The sequence below is a fragment of the Toxotes jaculatrix genome, chromosome 16 (assembly GCF_017976425.1).
Source record: "Toxotes jaculatrix isolate fToxJac2 chromosome 16, fToxJac2.pri, whole genome shotgun sequence".
NCBI lineage: Eukaryota > Metazoa > Chordata > Actinopteri > Toxotidae > Toxotes > Toxotes jaculatrix.
Genome location: NC_054409.1, coordinates 7787645 through 7804807, shown reverse-complemented (window position 1 = coordinate 7804807; position 17163 = coordinate 7787645). Strand labels below are relative to the sequence as shown.

The following is a 17163-nucleotide window of genomic DNA, read 5'->3' as shown; positions in this document are numbered from 1 at the left end:
ATGTTTCCCAAGTTGCCACTCCCTCGTTCGGCCAAACAAAGATGGAAGCCTGTGGTTGCTCCTAACTCATCTTATTATCATCTTACTTTTTGGAAAGGGTGACAGAAGTAACAAATTTGTAGGGATTTCTTTATTAGGTGTTAAAACAATTAAAATTTTAAAAATTGTTAATTTACTTAGATCTCCTTAAATAAATCCTAAAGTTGGCAAATTACACATAAACATTTCTTATTGTTGGAGCTCAGAGACTGAGTAGCCTTTGAGCAGTGGATCACTGACAGCCTGTTTATCTTTTTCCTGGAAAGAACATCCGCCATCTTTGATTAGCAGGATTGACTACAGGTGCGGTGGGAGGAGCAATACTTTTTTTTGTTTCAGGTGGAGAATAATGGTCATCTGACCGTGAACACAGTTAACCTGGGTTAAAGGTGAGCAAGCTGACAGGTAAGAATTCGGTTTAAAACCTATGGGCACAAACTGCAGCTGGTCAGATAACACTGTTTCCCACCTGTCCTGCCTTTACAGGTGTTTTATGAGTTTTATCAGCAGCATCTGGAACATTCAGATCACAGCGACACCACCGGCAGACCGTGGCAACATGACGGCAAACGGTGGTGCAGCAGGCGGACAGAGCCTCAGCAGCTCGTTGCAGGCTGCTGCTGCTGCTGATGAAGTAGGTGGGACGAGGCTCCGCTCACGGCCATACAGAGCTGTTTGTGTCCGAGCCACCAGCATCAGCAGTGTTTGTAAAGGCGCTTTGTGCATCGCTAATCCGCTCTGATGTCACGGTGCAGGAGGAGGGGCTGAGCTCTCCGCTTTAATCCGAGCAAGTTGTCTGGAGGGACCAGCGAGAGCCAAACCAAGCCGAGCCGAGCGATCGGGCGCGGGGATACGGGGGACGATGTTTACCGCAGCCGCAGCGGCATCAGCAGCAGCCGGACCCGGGCCTCTCCTTTGCTGACATGCAGGTAAATGAGTGAATGTCACGTCCGGCAGCAGGGAGGCCGGGTCCTGTGTGGGGCAGGACGGCGGAATGAGAATGTGTTCAGGGTTTTTTTTTTTTCCGCTGATGGCGGATCTGACACCTATGGAGATTTAATCTGGGACTGTCAGCAGGGACAGATTGGAGCGTTTAGACAGCTGACAGTCTGCTGTACATTTAAATTTTTATCCAAATAGACATCAGGCGTTTGAGGCATTGGGATTCATTAAGAGACTGTATGTAATTCCCAGGATATACGTCCATCAGATCCACAATAACACCACGATCATTTAGGATTTGGATCCTGAATTGTAAACGCATCTCAAAGATGACTAATTGATAATAAGCACCAGTCCCAAATGTAGAGTTTTAGCCCCTTTTATTGAAATAAAGTCGCTGAAGGCCACGGGAGGGGATTTAAGAAGCCAGCAGCCTTCAAAATAAAAGCACTTGCCAGTTTGGCACTTGTTCACGGATTAATCTTCTCCCCCCGGAGCATTGACATAGTCCACATGTAAACACAGTGTAAGTAATACAACTATTGATGCATCCAAACAAGGACCTTATTCTTGTAGAGTGAGTGGGTCCTGTATTTTGTGTGTGTGTGTGTGTGTAGGTGTGTATGAGAGAGAGAAGGCGAGGATGAATCATGGACTGGAGAGCACATAGATGAGGAGAATCCCCCAAAGTGAGGACAGATGCAGCTAACGATTATTTTCATGTTCGATTAATCTGCCAGTTATTTTCCTAATTGATGGTTTAGTCCATAAAATGTCAGAAAATAGTGAAAAAAATGCCTGATCTACTTTCTCAGAGCCCAAGGTGACGTCTTCAAAAATACATGTTGTGTTTGACCAATAATCAAAACCTAAAGAGTTGTGGTTTCTGTTTACTGTTACATAATTTTAAAAAAACAAAATCCACAATTCAGAAGCTGGGACTGGGTAAGGTAGTCTTTGCCATTGTTGCTTGAAATTCATAAATCTATTAAAATTGCTGTTGTGTAATTTTCTGCTGATTGAGTAAAGCTAACTCAAGTGCAGTTTTAATTTTATATGGTCTCTAATAAACAAGCAGGAAACTAAAGAGTCATATTTTGCTCTCTGACAGTGTCAGAGTTTATTTGATGATGACGATGGTGAGTGAAATGAACAGTTGATATCTCTGCCTTTTGGCCATCTTATTCATTTTTACCAGAGTTGATTGTTTTTCACAATAAACTAGGCTGAGTAACTAATCCGTCAGTTAAGAAATTAATTAATAAATTAATCAACTGGTACATCAATAATGGAAAAAAAATATTAGTTGTAGCCTTAATTCAGTTAGAAATACAGTGATATTTATATGTCACCATCATTAAGCCCTAATATTAGGCCTGTAGTGAACAGACTTAATAGCTAGTGCGTAGATGTAATCATTGAAGGTTCTTGCAGGTACATATAGGCCATGTGCTGTTGTCAGTATAAGATCGACGAGTTAATGGGCTAGTAAATCCCCCACCCCGCAGCTTTCACTGCAGCCTGACAGATGGAAGTTCAGCGCTCAGCTCAGAGCTCTGTGGGCCTGGTCCGACTCACTGCCGCGCTGCCAAGGCCATCTGTGACCCGGGCAACCCCTCCTTTCTGTCTTCCCCCTGCAAGTCACCCATCCTCCGCCGTCCAGTCTGAAACTTCAGGCCGAAAGAGGCGTAAGCCACCCGGGGAGCCTGCCCTCACTCCTGCTGCGTCCCTTCATGTTTCCTCCATGACAGCTGGGGTTTGCGCTCAGATTACAGCATCAAAATTACCCTTTGCCCTCTGTGTCTTCTCTCTGTCAGCCACGTTCGATTTTAGTATAGAATTTATCTGTACATATAAGATGACAGACACGTCAGTAAACCTTCTGTTACCTTTAATTCAGTATCAGATGTGTTTATGCAAGAGTTTGCTCTAAAAACCCACTGGACACTAACTGCTTAGCACCAAACAGCAAACAGACACAGTTTAGTGACAAGCTGTTAAACATGGTGGATTTAGCAGCTAAAGAGATTTCCCTCAGGAGTTGGTAGAGACCAAAAACAGAGTTTTAGCCGCTTTGCTGTGCTGCCCCCATATGGCTAAGAAAATGTTATTGCAAATCTAAGGTCAGTTTTCCATTGCACAACAGGATTGTAAGATGTACGGCTTGGGAAAATATGTTAACACAAGACTTTGCTCCTCAGTTCAGTTTGGTCCCATTCAATTTAGATTAATAATGAATTGTACTTAAATCAAGATCACCTTGAACTTCCTGTCGGTAAGATGTTTCTCACAACCCCTTACTAAGTACATTGCTGATGCCAGGAATCTTAAAGATGATTAATCTTAGGTAGACTGAGGAATCTTAAGGAGGAAAAACTTGTCATTTCATGCATACAGTCACACATTTATGGATTCGTCTGATCATTATGGTCAGATAAATAACTTATGAGAGCAGCTCCAGTGAAACACATGGAGTATCAATAATGAGAAATGCTTTCATAAAGCCCTTCCTAAACAAGCTGTACACCTTTTCCTCCTTTAAATCATACTGTACGTTTTTTCCTCTGTGGGTGATCTTCTCTGGCATCTCTTTATTCCTAAAATATTGAGGAGGGTTACGTTCTGTTTTCATTCCCTGCTTGTTGACCTCAGGCACAGAGAAGCCTGTGATAGGAGATAGCTGATGGATGCCCTGACTGCCTCGTCATATTAAAAAAATATCAAAACCGGGCTCTTCTCATTCACAGAGGGCATTTATTATTCAGGCCGCTGCACTGTCCACTCCTCTCAGTCAGGTCTTATCTGATACCAGAGAGATGTCCCTCCTTGTCCTCCTGCCCTGCCTCCTCCTCCTCCTCCTCCTCCTCCTTCGTGTCCTGTTCTCTCCTTCCGTCCTGTACCATCTGCCAGCTGCTGCTGGATGGATGAATGTGGTGCAGATTAAAGTGCTCTGGACACCCAGATGAATCCCAGAGGATTTAGGTTTTTGCTATTAGCAGTATAGAGACAGGGAGTCCCAAGCCTGCGTGTTTATGTCTATGTAGAGTCATTGTCGAACTAGCGTTGCTGATTATGTGTATATATATCCATTTCCAGAGAGATTGATAATTAAGATACTGAGCTCTGTTTTCTGAGAATAAGCCAAAGCTGTTCTCAGTGCCCACTCAGTAGATGAGCTGCCTCTTCCTGACTGCATCCTAATACCTCCCTGATCTTAGCTGAGAGAATTCTCTGTCTTTTGTAGATTTTATACCAATTTAAACAGCACATGGGACAAATGAGAGGTTTTTAAAGTGTGTGAAGCGTACTGACGCCTCAGTATGCCATCAACAGCCGCACAAACCCAAAGATAAATATTTACATCGATATAAAACAGGAGGAAATTCTCACTCAAGTTGTTAATTTTTTCACATTTTTTCAACAGAATGTTTGATCAGACAAGTAAAAAACTGATTAATCAATAATCATAATCATGATTAGTTGAAACCCTACTTGTCTTAACACAAAGTAAATGTACATGGAGTTTTCCAACATGAAATTCAGTCAAAAATTGTGATTGAAATCCTAAAATATCGGATCAAAGAGAAAGAAGCAAGACTGAGAATCTACGCTTTTAAACGCTTCTCTCCCATACTCGTTGCTATGAAAATGTCTGAAGGAGTATTGATGTTTGATATCCAGCTCTAATAACACTTCTGTCGTACATTATCTTTTAATCGCTCCTTGGATCTGTTATTTCTGTGATTTGAGTTTTTCTGTTTATATCCTTTCTCCTTCTCTCCCAGGCTGTGTTATGAGCGGGGTGTCCTTGGAGACAAGAGAAGCATGTTCTGAAAATCTGAGTTGGATCACGTCCCAGCCATGAGCCACAAGTATCCTGGTGAGACGACGGGGGGAGCAGACGAGGAGCACAAGGTACCCCCGAGGAACAGGCAGCCCAACGGGACGACACGTGGGGAACCTCCCGTACGACGGTCCTGGAGGCCATGTCAGATGCTCAACCAGGATGGGGAACTGAATCCCCATCATCACCATCATCATCATCATCATCACCCTCCTCATCACCACCATCACCCACCCACAGGTCGTGGACCTCCTCGACATCGCCGGCGCCCGCCGTCAGGGCAGGGTCAAAGCCAGGCTCAGAGTCCTGGAGTGGTCCCAGCAGTGGCTTCTTCCAGTCCGGATGGGGGAGAGAATCGGGACGCTGAGCCTCCTGTCCAACCTGTCCAGCAACACCGCCCTGCTGTCACCCGCTACCGTCGTCATGGCGACCCTAACCCCAGGCTCAGAGGTCACAGACAGAGGCAGCCAATCAGAGAGATGCAAGATTTGTCACATGGTGTGGATGAGAGGGAAAGTCCACCAGAGGCTCAGGTGCAGCAACGCTCATCAGATAATCCTGTAACAGACCAGTTGCAGGACAAGGGATCTCCTTACCAGACTCCTGTTGCTGTTGTCACCCCCACCCACCTCTCACCTGGTCCAGCAACCCATAACGTGCAGCCTCACCCCCAACACACTCCACCTGCTGAGGCAGAAGAGGACCTCCAGGACCACAATGTGGAGTGTGAAGAGGAATCAGAGGAAGTTAAAGAGAAGGAGGAAGAACAAGAACAGGCAGAGGCTGATGGAGACCGCCACTCAACCACAGGCCAGTCCAGCTGCAGCCGTGACGACGCGCAGACAGTCGATGGTGGAGCAGAGGAATGTGCAGAGAGGGTGGAGGAGGATCAGGAGGAAGTGATGGATGATGTAGTGGAGGACATTGCTGCTCAGGGAAGTGAAATCACTGATCCCTGTTCCGACACGGAGAGCGCCGCTTCACTCAGTATGGATGGACCTCTCCACAGCCCGCCGCCGCTCCAGTCCCCAACTCCTCCTTCGTCTCCCGATGTTCCACCTTTCCCCCAGCTGGACCACTTCAGTGAGGACACCAGTATGAGCCCCATACCTGACAATGACCTACCTGAAGATGATGATGATGATGAGGAGGACTGCTCTGAATCATGCTCACTGTCCCACTCCACTTCCTGCTCCGAATCGTATCCAAAAACCTATGCAGACTTTTATACAGAGTCCCACCAAAAGTCTTACCCGGAGCCTGTCTACGAGTCCTACTCAGAGCCAAAATCCCATCCTAACTCTTTTCCTGAGCCTCTTAAGACCTCCTACCCTGAGCTACACAGAGAACCTTGCAGGCAACCTAATCGGAGGACTGAGCCTAATGAGGCCCAGCATGAGCCCCACCGACAGCCCTTTACCAGCCAGAGAGAGGAAAATGTGCAAAAAGTGGCTCCAGCCTCCCCCACCAAGGGCTCCCATCATGCACCAAGGCAGGCCAGACACCGCAGCTCACATCACTCCCCTCTGGACCGCTCTGTTGGCTGTCGGCTGCACCATTATGATGGACAGTCTGACGGCGAGGGAAACAGCGGCAATCAGAGCCCTGTGTCCAAAAGTCGTAGGCAGGCACCCAGACGAGCGGAAACCCAGGACAAGAGCCCCTCATCTGGGCAGAGCAGCTCAGGTGAGGCCCAGGAGGAGGGGAATACGGTGGGTCTCCCACTGGAGGAAGGTTCGAGGGGCTCAGGAGACGCCATCAGCCTGGCAATTAAAGACATCAAGGAGGCGATAGAGGAGGTGAAGACTAAGACAGTACGCTCCCCCTACACACCTGACCAGCCTGTGGAGCCGATATGGGTGATGAGGCAAGAGGTCAGCCCCACAGAGGATGTATACCCGCTGCAGACCACAACTAGCCACGTTAGTATGACTTCACTTATTATTAATCTTTATTGTTTCTGTTCTTTTTGTACTGAAAAATGTGTTTCCCAAAGGCTGCTGTAAAAATATCTTAATTACATGAAGAAAAGTTCAGTGTTTCAAGCCCAAATTGACAAATGCTTCAGTTTTCTTCAGTGAGTAATATATACTGTACATATATAACATAATATATATAAGAAACCTGAAAATGGGAGTAGTGTGGTGGAAAGTCCTTTTGGAGAAACAAAGTAACAGAACTCAGCACCTGAACATGATAGATGTGCACGTGTTTTCACACCCAAATTATTTAAAAGAAATATATTATTTTAAACTTTGACTTTGACCAGTTGTGTATGATCTAGTTAGTATCCAGTTAGTTTGTGTTTTCCAGCAAAATTTACAGTTTTACAGTTTTGTGTTGATGGCAGTCCAGAAGAAGGTTAAAAAAAAAAGGAAACTGAACAGTAAATGGGGAGAAAACTGCAGATCTTTTGTGCTGTTAAGGATGTTTTTTTTTTTTTTTTTACTATTCAGAATACATTCCTGTGAATTTCCAGACTTAAAAAAAAAGCAAATAAAATAGCTGTGCTACTAGTGGCACTGCTAATTGTTTTAGTTGTGTAGACCGTACGTCGGGCAAGAATTAAAGGAATAGTTCAGCATTTTCGGAAATATTCACTTTCTTTCCAAGAGCGAGATGAGAAGATCAATATTTATCAAGTATGGAGCAGGAGTCATTTAGCATAGCTTGGCATGAAGACTGACAGCAGAGGGAAACGTGCGGCCTTGCTCTGTCCAGGGCGAAAAAATTTGTACAAAAGCGTTTTTTATTTTGTTGCATCGTCATTGTTTAACATATACAATCACAAAAGTAAAAGTTTAACAAACAACATAATTAAATTATTTTAGGGTTACATTTTAGAGTTATTTCTTGATAGTTTTGGTGCTATTTCTTTTTTTCTTTTTTTTTTTTCTAAAATACTGACCTGTTCCTTTAAGGCTGTACTGATGAGTGACTCTGCCCAAGGAGTTTGGTCTGCAGTGCTGCAATAATTAAATTGGACTTTATTGCTTCCAGGAAGTTTTAGAACAAGATTTACATCCTCGCCTTTCATTTCATTTCGTGTTACTTGGATTAATGCCCAAATCCTGAATCATGTATCCCCAGAATAAGGGTCAGCTTGAGTTTCTGCACTGCACTTTCATTGGAGTGATTTAAAAACTGCTTTTTTTTTCTTCTTTCTCTCTGTTTCTTTCCCTCAGTCTTCTCCTCACTCCCCCTCTCAGTCAGTATCTGAGTCTCCATCCTGCTACCCCTCAGTTCCAGTTCGAGACCCGGTCAGTCCGCGGAGAGCTGAGTCATCCAGAGCTCTTCATGCCCAACATTACCACCAACAGCAGCCCCAGCACAACCACCACCACCACCATCACCACCAAAGCCACCAGTCGCAGCAGAGGGACGCTGCGAGGCCGGCACAAACATACACGCCGCCGCAGTCGTATGCACATGTGCCGCCTAATAAGCATCAACAACGTCAGCACCAACAACAGATTCAACATCAACAACAGCATCAGTCGCTTCCGCCTCAACAGCTGAGGCCACAGGTTCAGCCGCAGTCGCCTCCACAGCAGCCGTCTGTCCAGGAGGTGGGACATAACTCCAGAATTTGCCTGATATTTCTCACATTTTTAAGTTTTCTTCAGTATAAAAGTAATCAGGAACCTCTACCTGCTAATCTGGCAAGTGGAGGTTCCTGTTTGTTCTTGAGTACAAATAGTTTTCTGACGCTCAGTCCTGTGAAGCCCTTTTGAAATCTATAGACAAATCTTTAAAAAAAAAATCTATAGTGAGGGTATCTAAAAATTATATCATTAAATCAGATATGATGGTAAATCCTGCACAGGCAGGCAGCATGTTTATCTGCCAGACGCTAAATGGCTGACAGCAGTAAAAGTCCTGCAGAATTTAAATGAGTTAGGAGAGACCTGGAGTATGTGAGTAGAAATAATAAGGATGGTTGATGTTTTTTTTTTTTTTGTCTTCTCAGATTCGCAGATCTCTTCCCCCCTTCCCCACATTCGTGGATGGTGAGTGGACTCGCATATGAAAATCATAATTTTGTTCTCAGCTCCACCTCTTTTGTTTTCATCTGATGAGATCAAGATGAATCCTTGAACATATTCCATTTGACGATATGTTTAGTTTTGTGTATTTTTTTATGCCTGGCTGTGTGCTCTTATTTCAAACATGTACAGATGTTGTAGATGCTGGATGTAGTTTTGCCATATAATTAGAATATCTTCACGTTTTAATCTGTAGCATGTATGTGTGTGTGTGCGTGTGCCTAACGAGTGCATTCGGTTCACGCAGTCCCGGGACCATGTGACCCAGAGGACCTCATTGACGGCATCATCTTTGCAGCGACCTACCTGGGCTGCACCCACCTGCTGTCGGAGCGGACGCCCACAAAGAGCGCCCGCATGCAGCAGGCACAGGAGGCCATGAGCAGAGTCCGGGTGAGAGCAAGCTACAGATTATTTGATTTTAATTTATATCGTAGCCTCAGCTCCTTGGTTTGGAGATACAGTACATTTTCTAACACACTCGGACACATCATTAGTGATGTAACTGAGGTTCGCTTCATATTTGGCTCTTTTAAAGTCAGAAATCCTCAGCAGGCGACACGGCCAGCGGCTGAGAAGTCCCCGGGTTTGTGCACAACGCATCATCCACAGATCACTGCTCCTGATCCACAGTCATATAGGCTTCTCTCCTCAGCTCCACTGGATGTTATATAAACTGCTGTTCAAGGCTGTGACGCCCTGGGGACTCAAGAACGCACATCACGCAAACGCAAGATACTTTTACTTTAGCTCACAGTAATCAGAGTACGCCAGTACATATAAATGTGGCTTGTATCATATATGAATTATACAGAATCATACAGAATTGCGCTGCCTGTGTGAACTTATTTCGAGTCAGTTGAGGGCAGCCTGCGTGAGGGAGTTAGTGCCAAAGATGTCTTACAGTGACAGCTTGGCATTCAAACGTAGGACTGTCTGAGCGTGAGAGACGAGCAGCATAGACGTTGCCATTTTGGAGAGAGGAGCGAAGAAAGTCAGTGGCAGGAAAAGGACAGGAGCTGAGGCGAACTCTGCTTTCTGGACGGTTGACTGACAGTTCCAGGACATCGCCTTCGTTAAGGTCTGAGAAACCTGCAGGGATGGAGAGGGAGGGAGACTGTGTAATGATAAGGGGTATAAGTCTTTTTTTTTTTTTTTTGGAATGGAAAAGAAAGACAGGAGGTTCGCTGTCTGACAGACGAGCTGACATTTCACTTGTTGGGATTCACTGATCTGACTCAGGCTGATCCAGAGAACTGATCTGATCTCAGTGCTCTTTTTTTAGACTTCTTTAAATCCGTTAACCTCAGTGTGAAGCTGATTAAAATTAATATTAGGCTGTAATTTCACGTCAGTTTGCCGTACACTATCGTTTAGACACAGCACTGAGCATCTGTGATTAACAGTCAGTCACTGTTGTGCATCACAGCAGCAAAAGTATTTAATGAAAGACGGACGCTGATTATTACACGAGTTGTCTGCCAACTACAAAATGAAATTCTGGAGGTGACGCGATTGTTCTCAACAAAATGATACACGGTGACGTCCACCACAGGTCAGGAGTCAGACTTATGATGCTGTGATGCAGAGCCTCCGAGCAGCGTGGGTGAAATGAGACGGACTCGTGTTCGCTCCAAGAGGGTGTTTTTTTTTTTTTTTTTTTGTTACCACAGTAAATAAATGCTGTCGAGCACAGAGCCTTGATCAGGGTTTTATTCTTAATCATCAGTTTTATTAATCACAGTTAATCATACCATTGCCATAACCTCCAGTCCATCTGTTTTTAGAGTTTTAACAGTACAGTCTCTAATCATGACAGGAAAACACATTTAATAACATCAAATAAAAAAAATAGTGAGAAAAAGAAATCTGGGTGACTTGATTTGAGTGACCTTTTAACTGACTCTTTAATAGCCATTACTAAAAATGCTAAAACCTAATGTAAATGCATCGTGACTGCACAGTTTCTCTAAATATAGTTCGGGCTGAACTAACCCTCATCCTAACTGATGAAACTTAAATTGTGTTTATCTTCTGTAAACTCCAGCCCTGTATTTGTGGTCTACCCAATATTAAACATCTACAATAATCTTATCCCAGTTTAACTGACAGATTCCACCTGCTGTTCTCTTCCTGCCACTGTCTGCAGTTTAACACTCGACAGCTACAAGCTGCTAACGTGAAACCGGTTGCCTTTGTAAAGCAATTTTAAAATAACAAGCTGTTCATCCCTAAATGTAGCGTCACACAAAGTGAACAAGATATTAGCGCCACATCTGTTGAAATGAAATGAATGAATGAATGAATCGAGGTAAAAGCTACGATCCTCTTTCGATTTCACAGATTAAATCCACTCTAATTGCATCTCCTCTGATGAAGGTGCACAGGCAGGTTTGGATTTTAAACCTTGAAACAACGCAGATGCACATTTTAGAGAGGAAATAGTGGCACATGCCAACATGTGGAAACACAAACCCCGAGCTGTGACGAGGCGGCTGCCAGAGACACGAGGTCGCTTTTCTCTCTTCAGGGTCGTTTGTGTCACATTGATAAAGAGAAAACTTTTGATAATGTTTGCTGCAAAGGCCTCTGGGAGTCTGCTGTTGTCAGATGTGATAGACAGCAACATCACTGTCCTCCCACACACACACACACACACATGCACACACATACACAGCATACACCTTTAAGGTCCTTTTGTCCATTAATTTGGCATTTGGAATGGAGACAGTCTGCGGTGAATGAGGCGATTGTGTTTTTGTTGTGTTCACTGGAAATGCTGTTGCCTTGATTTGTGTCTTTCTAAGTCCGATTTCTGCTCTCTGGTCACTGCAGGCTGCTCAGAAACAGGCAAAGAACAGGAAAAAGGTACGTTCTTTTTGTTTCTGCTCTCTGTCATTTTAAAGGTTCATGTAAACGATGATTTTACTTCGACAAAGATAACTTCCACAGGTTTGCAGATTGCTAATGAACTGTTTCTGATTTTGACATTTCTCTGTCTTTATATGAAAAACCTTTTATGCCGAAGTATTTTTATGGTGTCTTCTCTCCATTTTTACATCCAGTGTGATTATTTTCTTTTTTCTTTTTGCTGCATGCTGTAGATACGAGACTTTTGCGTTTTGTTTCCTCTGTTCCTGTTAGATTTGATGCTCTCTGACAGTTGTAACACCTGCTCTGCTCTCCTTCTTCACTGCTGTTAATCAGCCTGTTGCCTCTTTCTGTCCACTTCTTGTCTTTCTTGTTACTTCTCTCTGGCTGTGCAGAGCCCCGACAGCGAGGCTCCGTCCACTGCTGAGGTCGATCTGTTCATGTCCACACAGAGGATCAAAGTCCTCAATGCAGACACTCAGGTATGAAATGATGATATACATTCTTGACTTTACTTTGACTATAAATACTCATTGTACAGACGGAGATAGTCTCATGAAAGAAAAATGACTGGTTAGATTTCTTCAACATTCATTTCTTCAACAAGTTCTCCCTGCAGCACCCACCAAACCTCATTGAAAATTTTCTCTGTTTAACATCACAGTAGCTAGACACAGTAGCACTCACAGAAAACCATTAATTGCGTGCCTCATGCGAGTACTTTGTGTCTTGTTTGGATCACCAGGAGTCTTTAATGGACCTGCCGCTGAGGACAATCTCCTACATAGCTGACATCGGTAACATGGTGGTGCTGATGGCCCGGGGGAAGATGATCCGGTCCCACAGCGCACAGGAAAACCTGGACCACGCAGCTGAGCAAACCACCATGACCCATGACGACAGACGGCTGTACAGGATGATCTGCCACGTCTTTGAGTCTGAAGATGTGAGTCACTGATTGTTCGCTGTTGGGATAACTTAGAATAAATCTATTATAGGAAATGTGAAGGTCAAATCTATTTTTTCCTAAGGCCTTAGAAGGTATTAAAAAGTTCTACATTTAATTTTCAAAAGTCTCAGATATTTTCTCTTGCCTGCTGTAAATAGTAAAGATAGTTATAAAATGTTTTCCTGTCCAGTTGCGGGCTGTTGGGAGATATTACACACCTATAGGTGGGATTGTTTTGACAGTGCATTGTGTGTGTAGGAGGCTGTTTAATCCTATTTAGTGCAGCTTCAGTCAACATCATCAGACCTGTAGCAAACACTGTCACTGCTGCCAGCTACAGTAGCTAAGAAGCTCACTGACTCGTAACAGGGCGAGTGCTGATTTTAGCAGAAACTTAAAGGCAGGTAAATGAATAAATACATTTTTTGCCTGTGAATCCATCCATCCATTTTCTGCTGCTCAACTTGTTGAACCCTGCAGAAATTCAGCATTAGCACATAAATCACACACTGTTTTGAATAAATTATTATAATATTAGTGTTTACTGTGCAATGTTGTTCTGATAGTTAGTGAAATCTGAATATTTGGAATTTGGCCAAAATGGGTGGGTTGAGTAAACAGAGCCACCATAGCTGACTGTGACACATTTCATTCAGGGAAGTAACTCGTTTATTGGCTTTCTGGGAGGTCGATGAGAGGATTGACATCATCATCATGCAGTTAATTCCAGCAGTTAATGGTTATTAAATAGCACCAAAGCTAACAGTTTCCACCTGCTTCCAGTGTTTGTGCTAAGCTAGGCTAAAATACACCAGAGATACCTCTGTTCTAAAAACACAGAAACATAACCTTTCAAGCGCTTTGTGTCATTCCTGTCAGTAATAATAACATAATATTCAGGCGTCCCTGCGGACTAATGGTGAGGGCATGTGCCACATTACTGCAACATCCATGGCTCGACTCTTGGCCCGTGATGCGTCATACACCTCTCTCTCCTCCGTGCTTCCTGTCTGTCTACACTGGCTGTTGAATAAAGGCAAACAGCCAGAAAATAATCTTTAAAAATAAAAAAAAAGAGCCTGCAACATGGTGACTTTGCTAAAAAGAAATTCAAAGGGGGCAAGAAATATAAGCAGTCAGTGAAAATGTCTAATAAACCAGAATTATCCTTTCAGACTTGGTTATTGGGTTTGAATTAATCATCGTGTCAGTGTGTGTCCTCACAGTTACAGTACAATGTGAGTGTGTGAATGTTTTATAGGGATGTAAATAAGCCTTTTAAACATGAGTTCTGTTCTCAGTTTGTCCGTGCTGACAGAACTCCCAGAGGAAGTATAAAAGTTAGTGTCACTCACAAGCTCTGGTCCTGATCTTGGTCTCTCTCTCTCTCTCTCTCAGGCTCAGCTGATAGCTCAGTCCATTGGTCAGTCTTTCAGCGTCGCCTACCAGGAGTTCCTCAGAGCCAATGGCATTGACCCCGAGGACCTGAGCCAGAGGGAGTACAGCGACCTGCTCAACACTCAGGACATGTACAACGACGATCTCATCCACTTCTCCAAGTCAGAGAACTGCAGAGATGTAAGTCAGGCAGCAGGTGGCAGCACAGTCACAGGAGGATTTCATTCACTGCTCGAGCTTAAACTGAGTGTGGTTCATCACTGAGAACATTTTTACCTACAGAAAATAAATTCTGCTGGAATTTAAAAGATTATTCCACATAACATATTGATGGATCTTAATGTGTTGCATGTGTTGAGCTTTTCAACTTTTGTCCATGTGGAACAACAGCAGCCTCCAGTTTAGGTCAGTATTTGAACTCAAATGAGCCAGTGCCATTATTTTTCTGCTCAGTCTGCTCTGTTTGCCTTCCAGTGGTTTCAAATGAGCATCTGGTTTTGTCTTAGCTGTGTGACAGTTGTCCTGGAAAGGTCTTTTGGTTTAAAAAAAAAAAAAAAAAAAAAATAGAAAAAAAAAAAAGTCCATAACCTCAGCATGAAGGTGAATTTGAGACGCTCAACCTGGTCCGACCTCAGACCCTCCTCCCTCCTCTAGCTGCTCTGAACGCCTGCTGTCGTCTCGCATTTTTCACAATCGTGCATTTGGCTGCGAGAAGCTCAACCTGGGTGCATTGTTCCTGTTATGTTACTTGACCAGGAGAAGTTTCAGCAATTTGAATTTGTAAATGTTACGTCTCCATACACTCTGCAGAAAAAAGAAATCCTGTTCAGATAAGACTGTAATGAGTGAGAGCTCATCCTGTTTTCCTGAAATAAAGCTTGACTTGTTGCCCCACAGGTTTACATCGAGAAGCAGAAAGGAGAGATCCTGGGTGTGGTGATAGTGGAGTCGGGCTGGGGGTCTATCCTCCCCACCGTCATCATCGCCAGCATGATGCATGCTGGTCCGGCAGAAAAGTCTGGTCGACTCAACATTGGAGACCAGATCATGACCATCAACGGGACAAGTCTGGTGGGTTTACCGCTCAGCACCTGCCAGAGCATCATCAAGGTACGTCATCAAGGACTTTAAATGTGTGAAGAATCTGAATCTTTAATGAATTTATCAAGCTGATTTCTCTGGTTTCAGTTTGTCAGTTTGCTTTTTTAAAATTTATTTATATTTAAACAGAATTTCTTAAGGTTTTGGACTGTTGGTCCAAACATTGAAATAATAATCAACAGATGTTTCAGTAGTTAAAATAATAGTTAATTGCAGGAATAGTGTCATTCTCTTTATTGGTCTGTTTCTCTAACATCCTTTTCTTAATCATTAAAGTGATCAAGATCAGATAATTAATGAAAAGCAACAGATTTACAAACTATATGCTCCGTGTTTTATAAATGTGAGCTGCGGCGTTATCACAGAGGAGAACAGGTCCTGTGAACGCAGCAGAGGAGCAACTACAAGAAAAATCTTTTAAGTATAAAGTTTCTGGACAAGTCTTTATGGAAAATCCCAAGGAAAATTTCAGGGGTTAAATCAGACATTTTATAAATGTATCTGTATTTTACTTTTAATTCAGAATGTCTTCATGTGATTGTGAATTTTTAACTGTAGCATATAAAAAAAACAAATTTTTGAACAGCACAGAAACAATGAGTAGGAGGCAGGACTCCTCACTAATAGCTGGTGGTTTCCAGATTAAGAGCAGCTCAGCTGACACATTGTTTTATGTAACGTCTTCACTTAAAAGAAATTAGCTTTGATTTGCAGATGTTGTATGTTTGAGGTAAAGACTCTCAAACACAGACACATAGTTCCCTGAAACACTTCATGTTTTTAACTTTCTCATCTGCACCACAGATTCTCTGGTAACTAACCTGACTCTGTCTGTCTTCAGGGTCTAAAGTCTCAGTCCAGGATCAAGATGAACATCGTCAGGTGTCCTCCCGTCACCATGGTGCTCATTCGCAGGCCGGACCTCAGATACCAGCTGGGCTTCAGCGTCCAGAATGGCATCGTGAGTATCAGGAGGGATCAGACACGGAGGCTGCGGCTGAACTGTGTCCTCTCTGATTATATAATCGAGAAGAGCTTTTATTTTGGTAACAGTTTCTTAGCAACAGACATGGAGCAGTGATTGTTTAGCTGATGCTCAAGGACACGCTCATGGTTTGAATCTCACAGTTACTGTCACTTCCTGTGTTTGTGTGTGTATGCAGATCTGCAGCCTGATGAGGGGAGGCATTGCTGAGAGAGGAGGGGTTCGTGTTGGCCACCGCATCATCGAGATCAACAGCCAGAGCGTCGTGGCGACGCCTCACGAGAAGATCGTTCAGATCCTGTCTAATGCCATGGGAGAGGTAACGGGAATTCTCGCTGTCTCTTTCTGAAATTAACTTTTTAAAAAATGTAAGAAATGATGAAAAAAAAAAAAAAAACCCTCACAATCTGGTTTCTTTCTGCTCCAGATCCACATGAAGACGATGCCTGCAGCCATGTACCGTCTGCTCACAGCACAGGAACAACCTGTCTACATCTGAACACACACCTCACCACGTCACTCAGTCTATCTTCACTACTGTCCAACCATCTTTGAGTTGTTTGATACCCTTCTCCCGTCTGTGTCCTGTTTGATATCACTTGACTTGCCTTAATCTGTACAGTGCACTGTCATGTAAACATGTACATGTACAGTATGACAGCAGAAGGCAGATTATCTCACGAGGCCGAGTGTTAGTGTGACGTTTTATGTTTGACCAAAGAGAAATTGTGGATTTTATTGTGCATATTTAGGTGGAAAACAGAGTAAATATTACCTTTGGTTAAATAGCTGTAATATCTGAATGTACTCTAATCATGTTGGACCTATAAGTTGTCAGGGCGACCCCAAGTGATAAAGAACTTCTACACTGAAGCGATCGAGGAATGCATGTACAGTTCTGCTGAATAAACGCTAAAGAAAAGGTCGGTGAAACAGTGATTTGTTTTATTCAACAGGATTTGAACTGAAGGTCTGCACAAGCCCTGAA

General features: G+C 43.5%; 1 protein-coding gene across 1 annotated transcript; it reads left to right on the top strand.

Annotated features, from left to right (window-relative positions):
* The first annotated feature begins 869 nt into the window (after positions 1-869).
* On the top strand, positions 870-17080 carry LOC121195304 (amyloid-beta A4 precursor protein-binding family A member 1-like). The gene is made up of 13 exons (XM_041058701.1): positions 870-968; positions 4767-6747; positions 8011-8394; positions 8796-8835; positions 9119-9264; positions 11707-11739; positions 12138-12224; positions 12488-12688; positions 14090-14269; positions 14987-15199; positions 16032-16151; positions 16354-16494; positions 16603-17080. The coding sequence occupies exons 2-13, from the start codon at positions 4843-4845 to the stop codon at positions 16672-16674; spliced, it is 3522 nt and encodes a 1173-aa protein (XP_040914635.1). The 5' UTR covers positions 870-968; positions 4767-4842; the 3' UTR covers positions 16675-17080.
* The last annotated feature ends 83 nt before the right edge of the window (positions 17081-17163 follow it).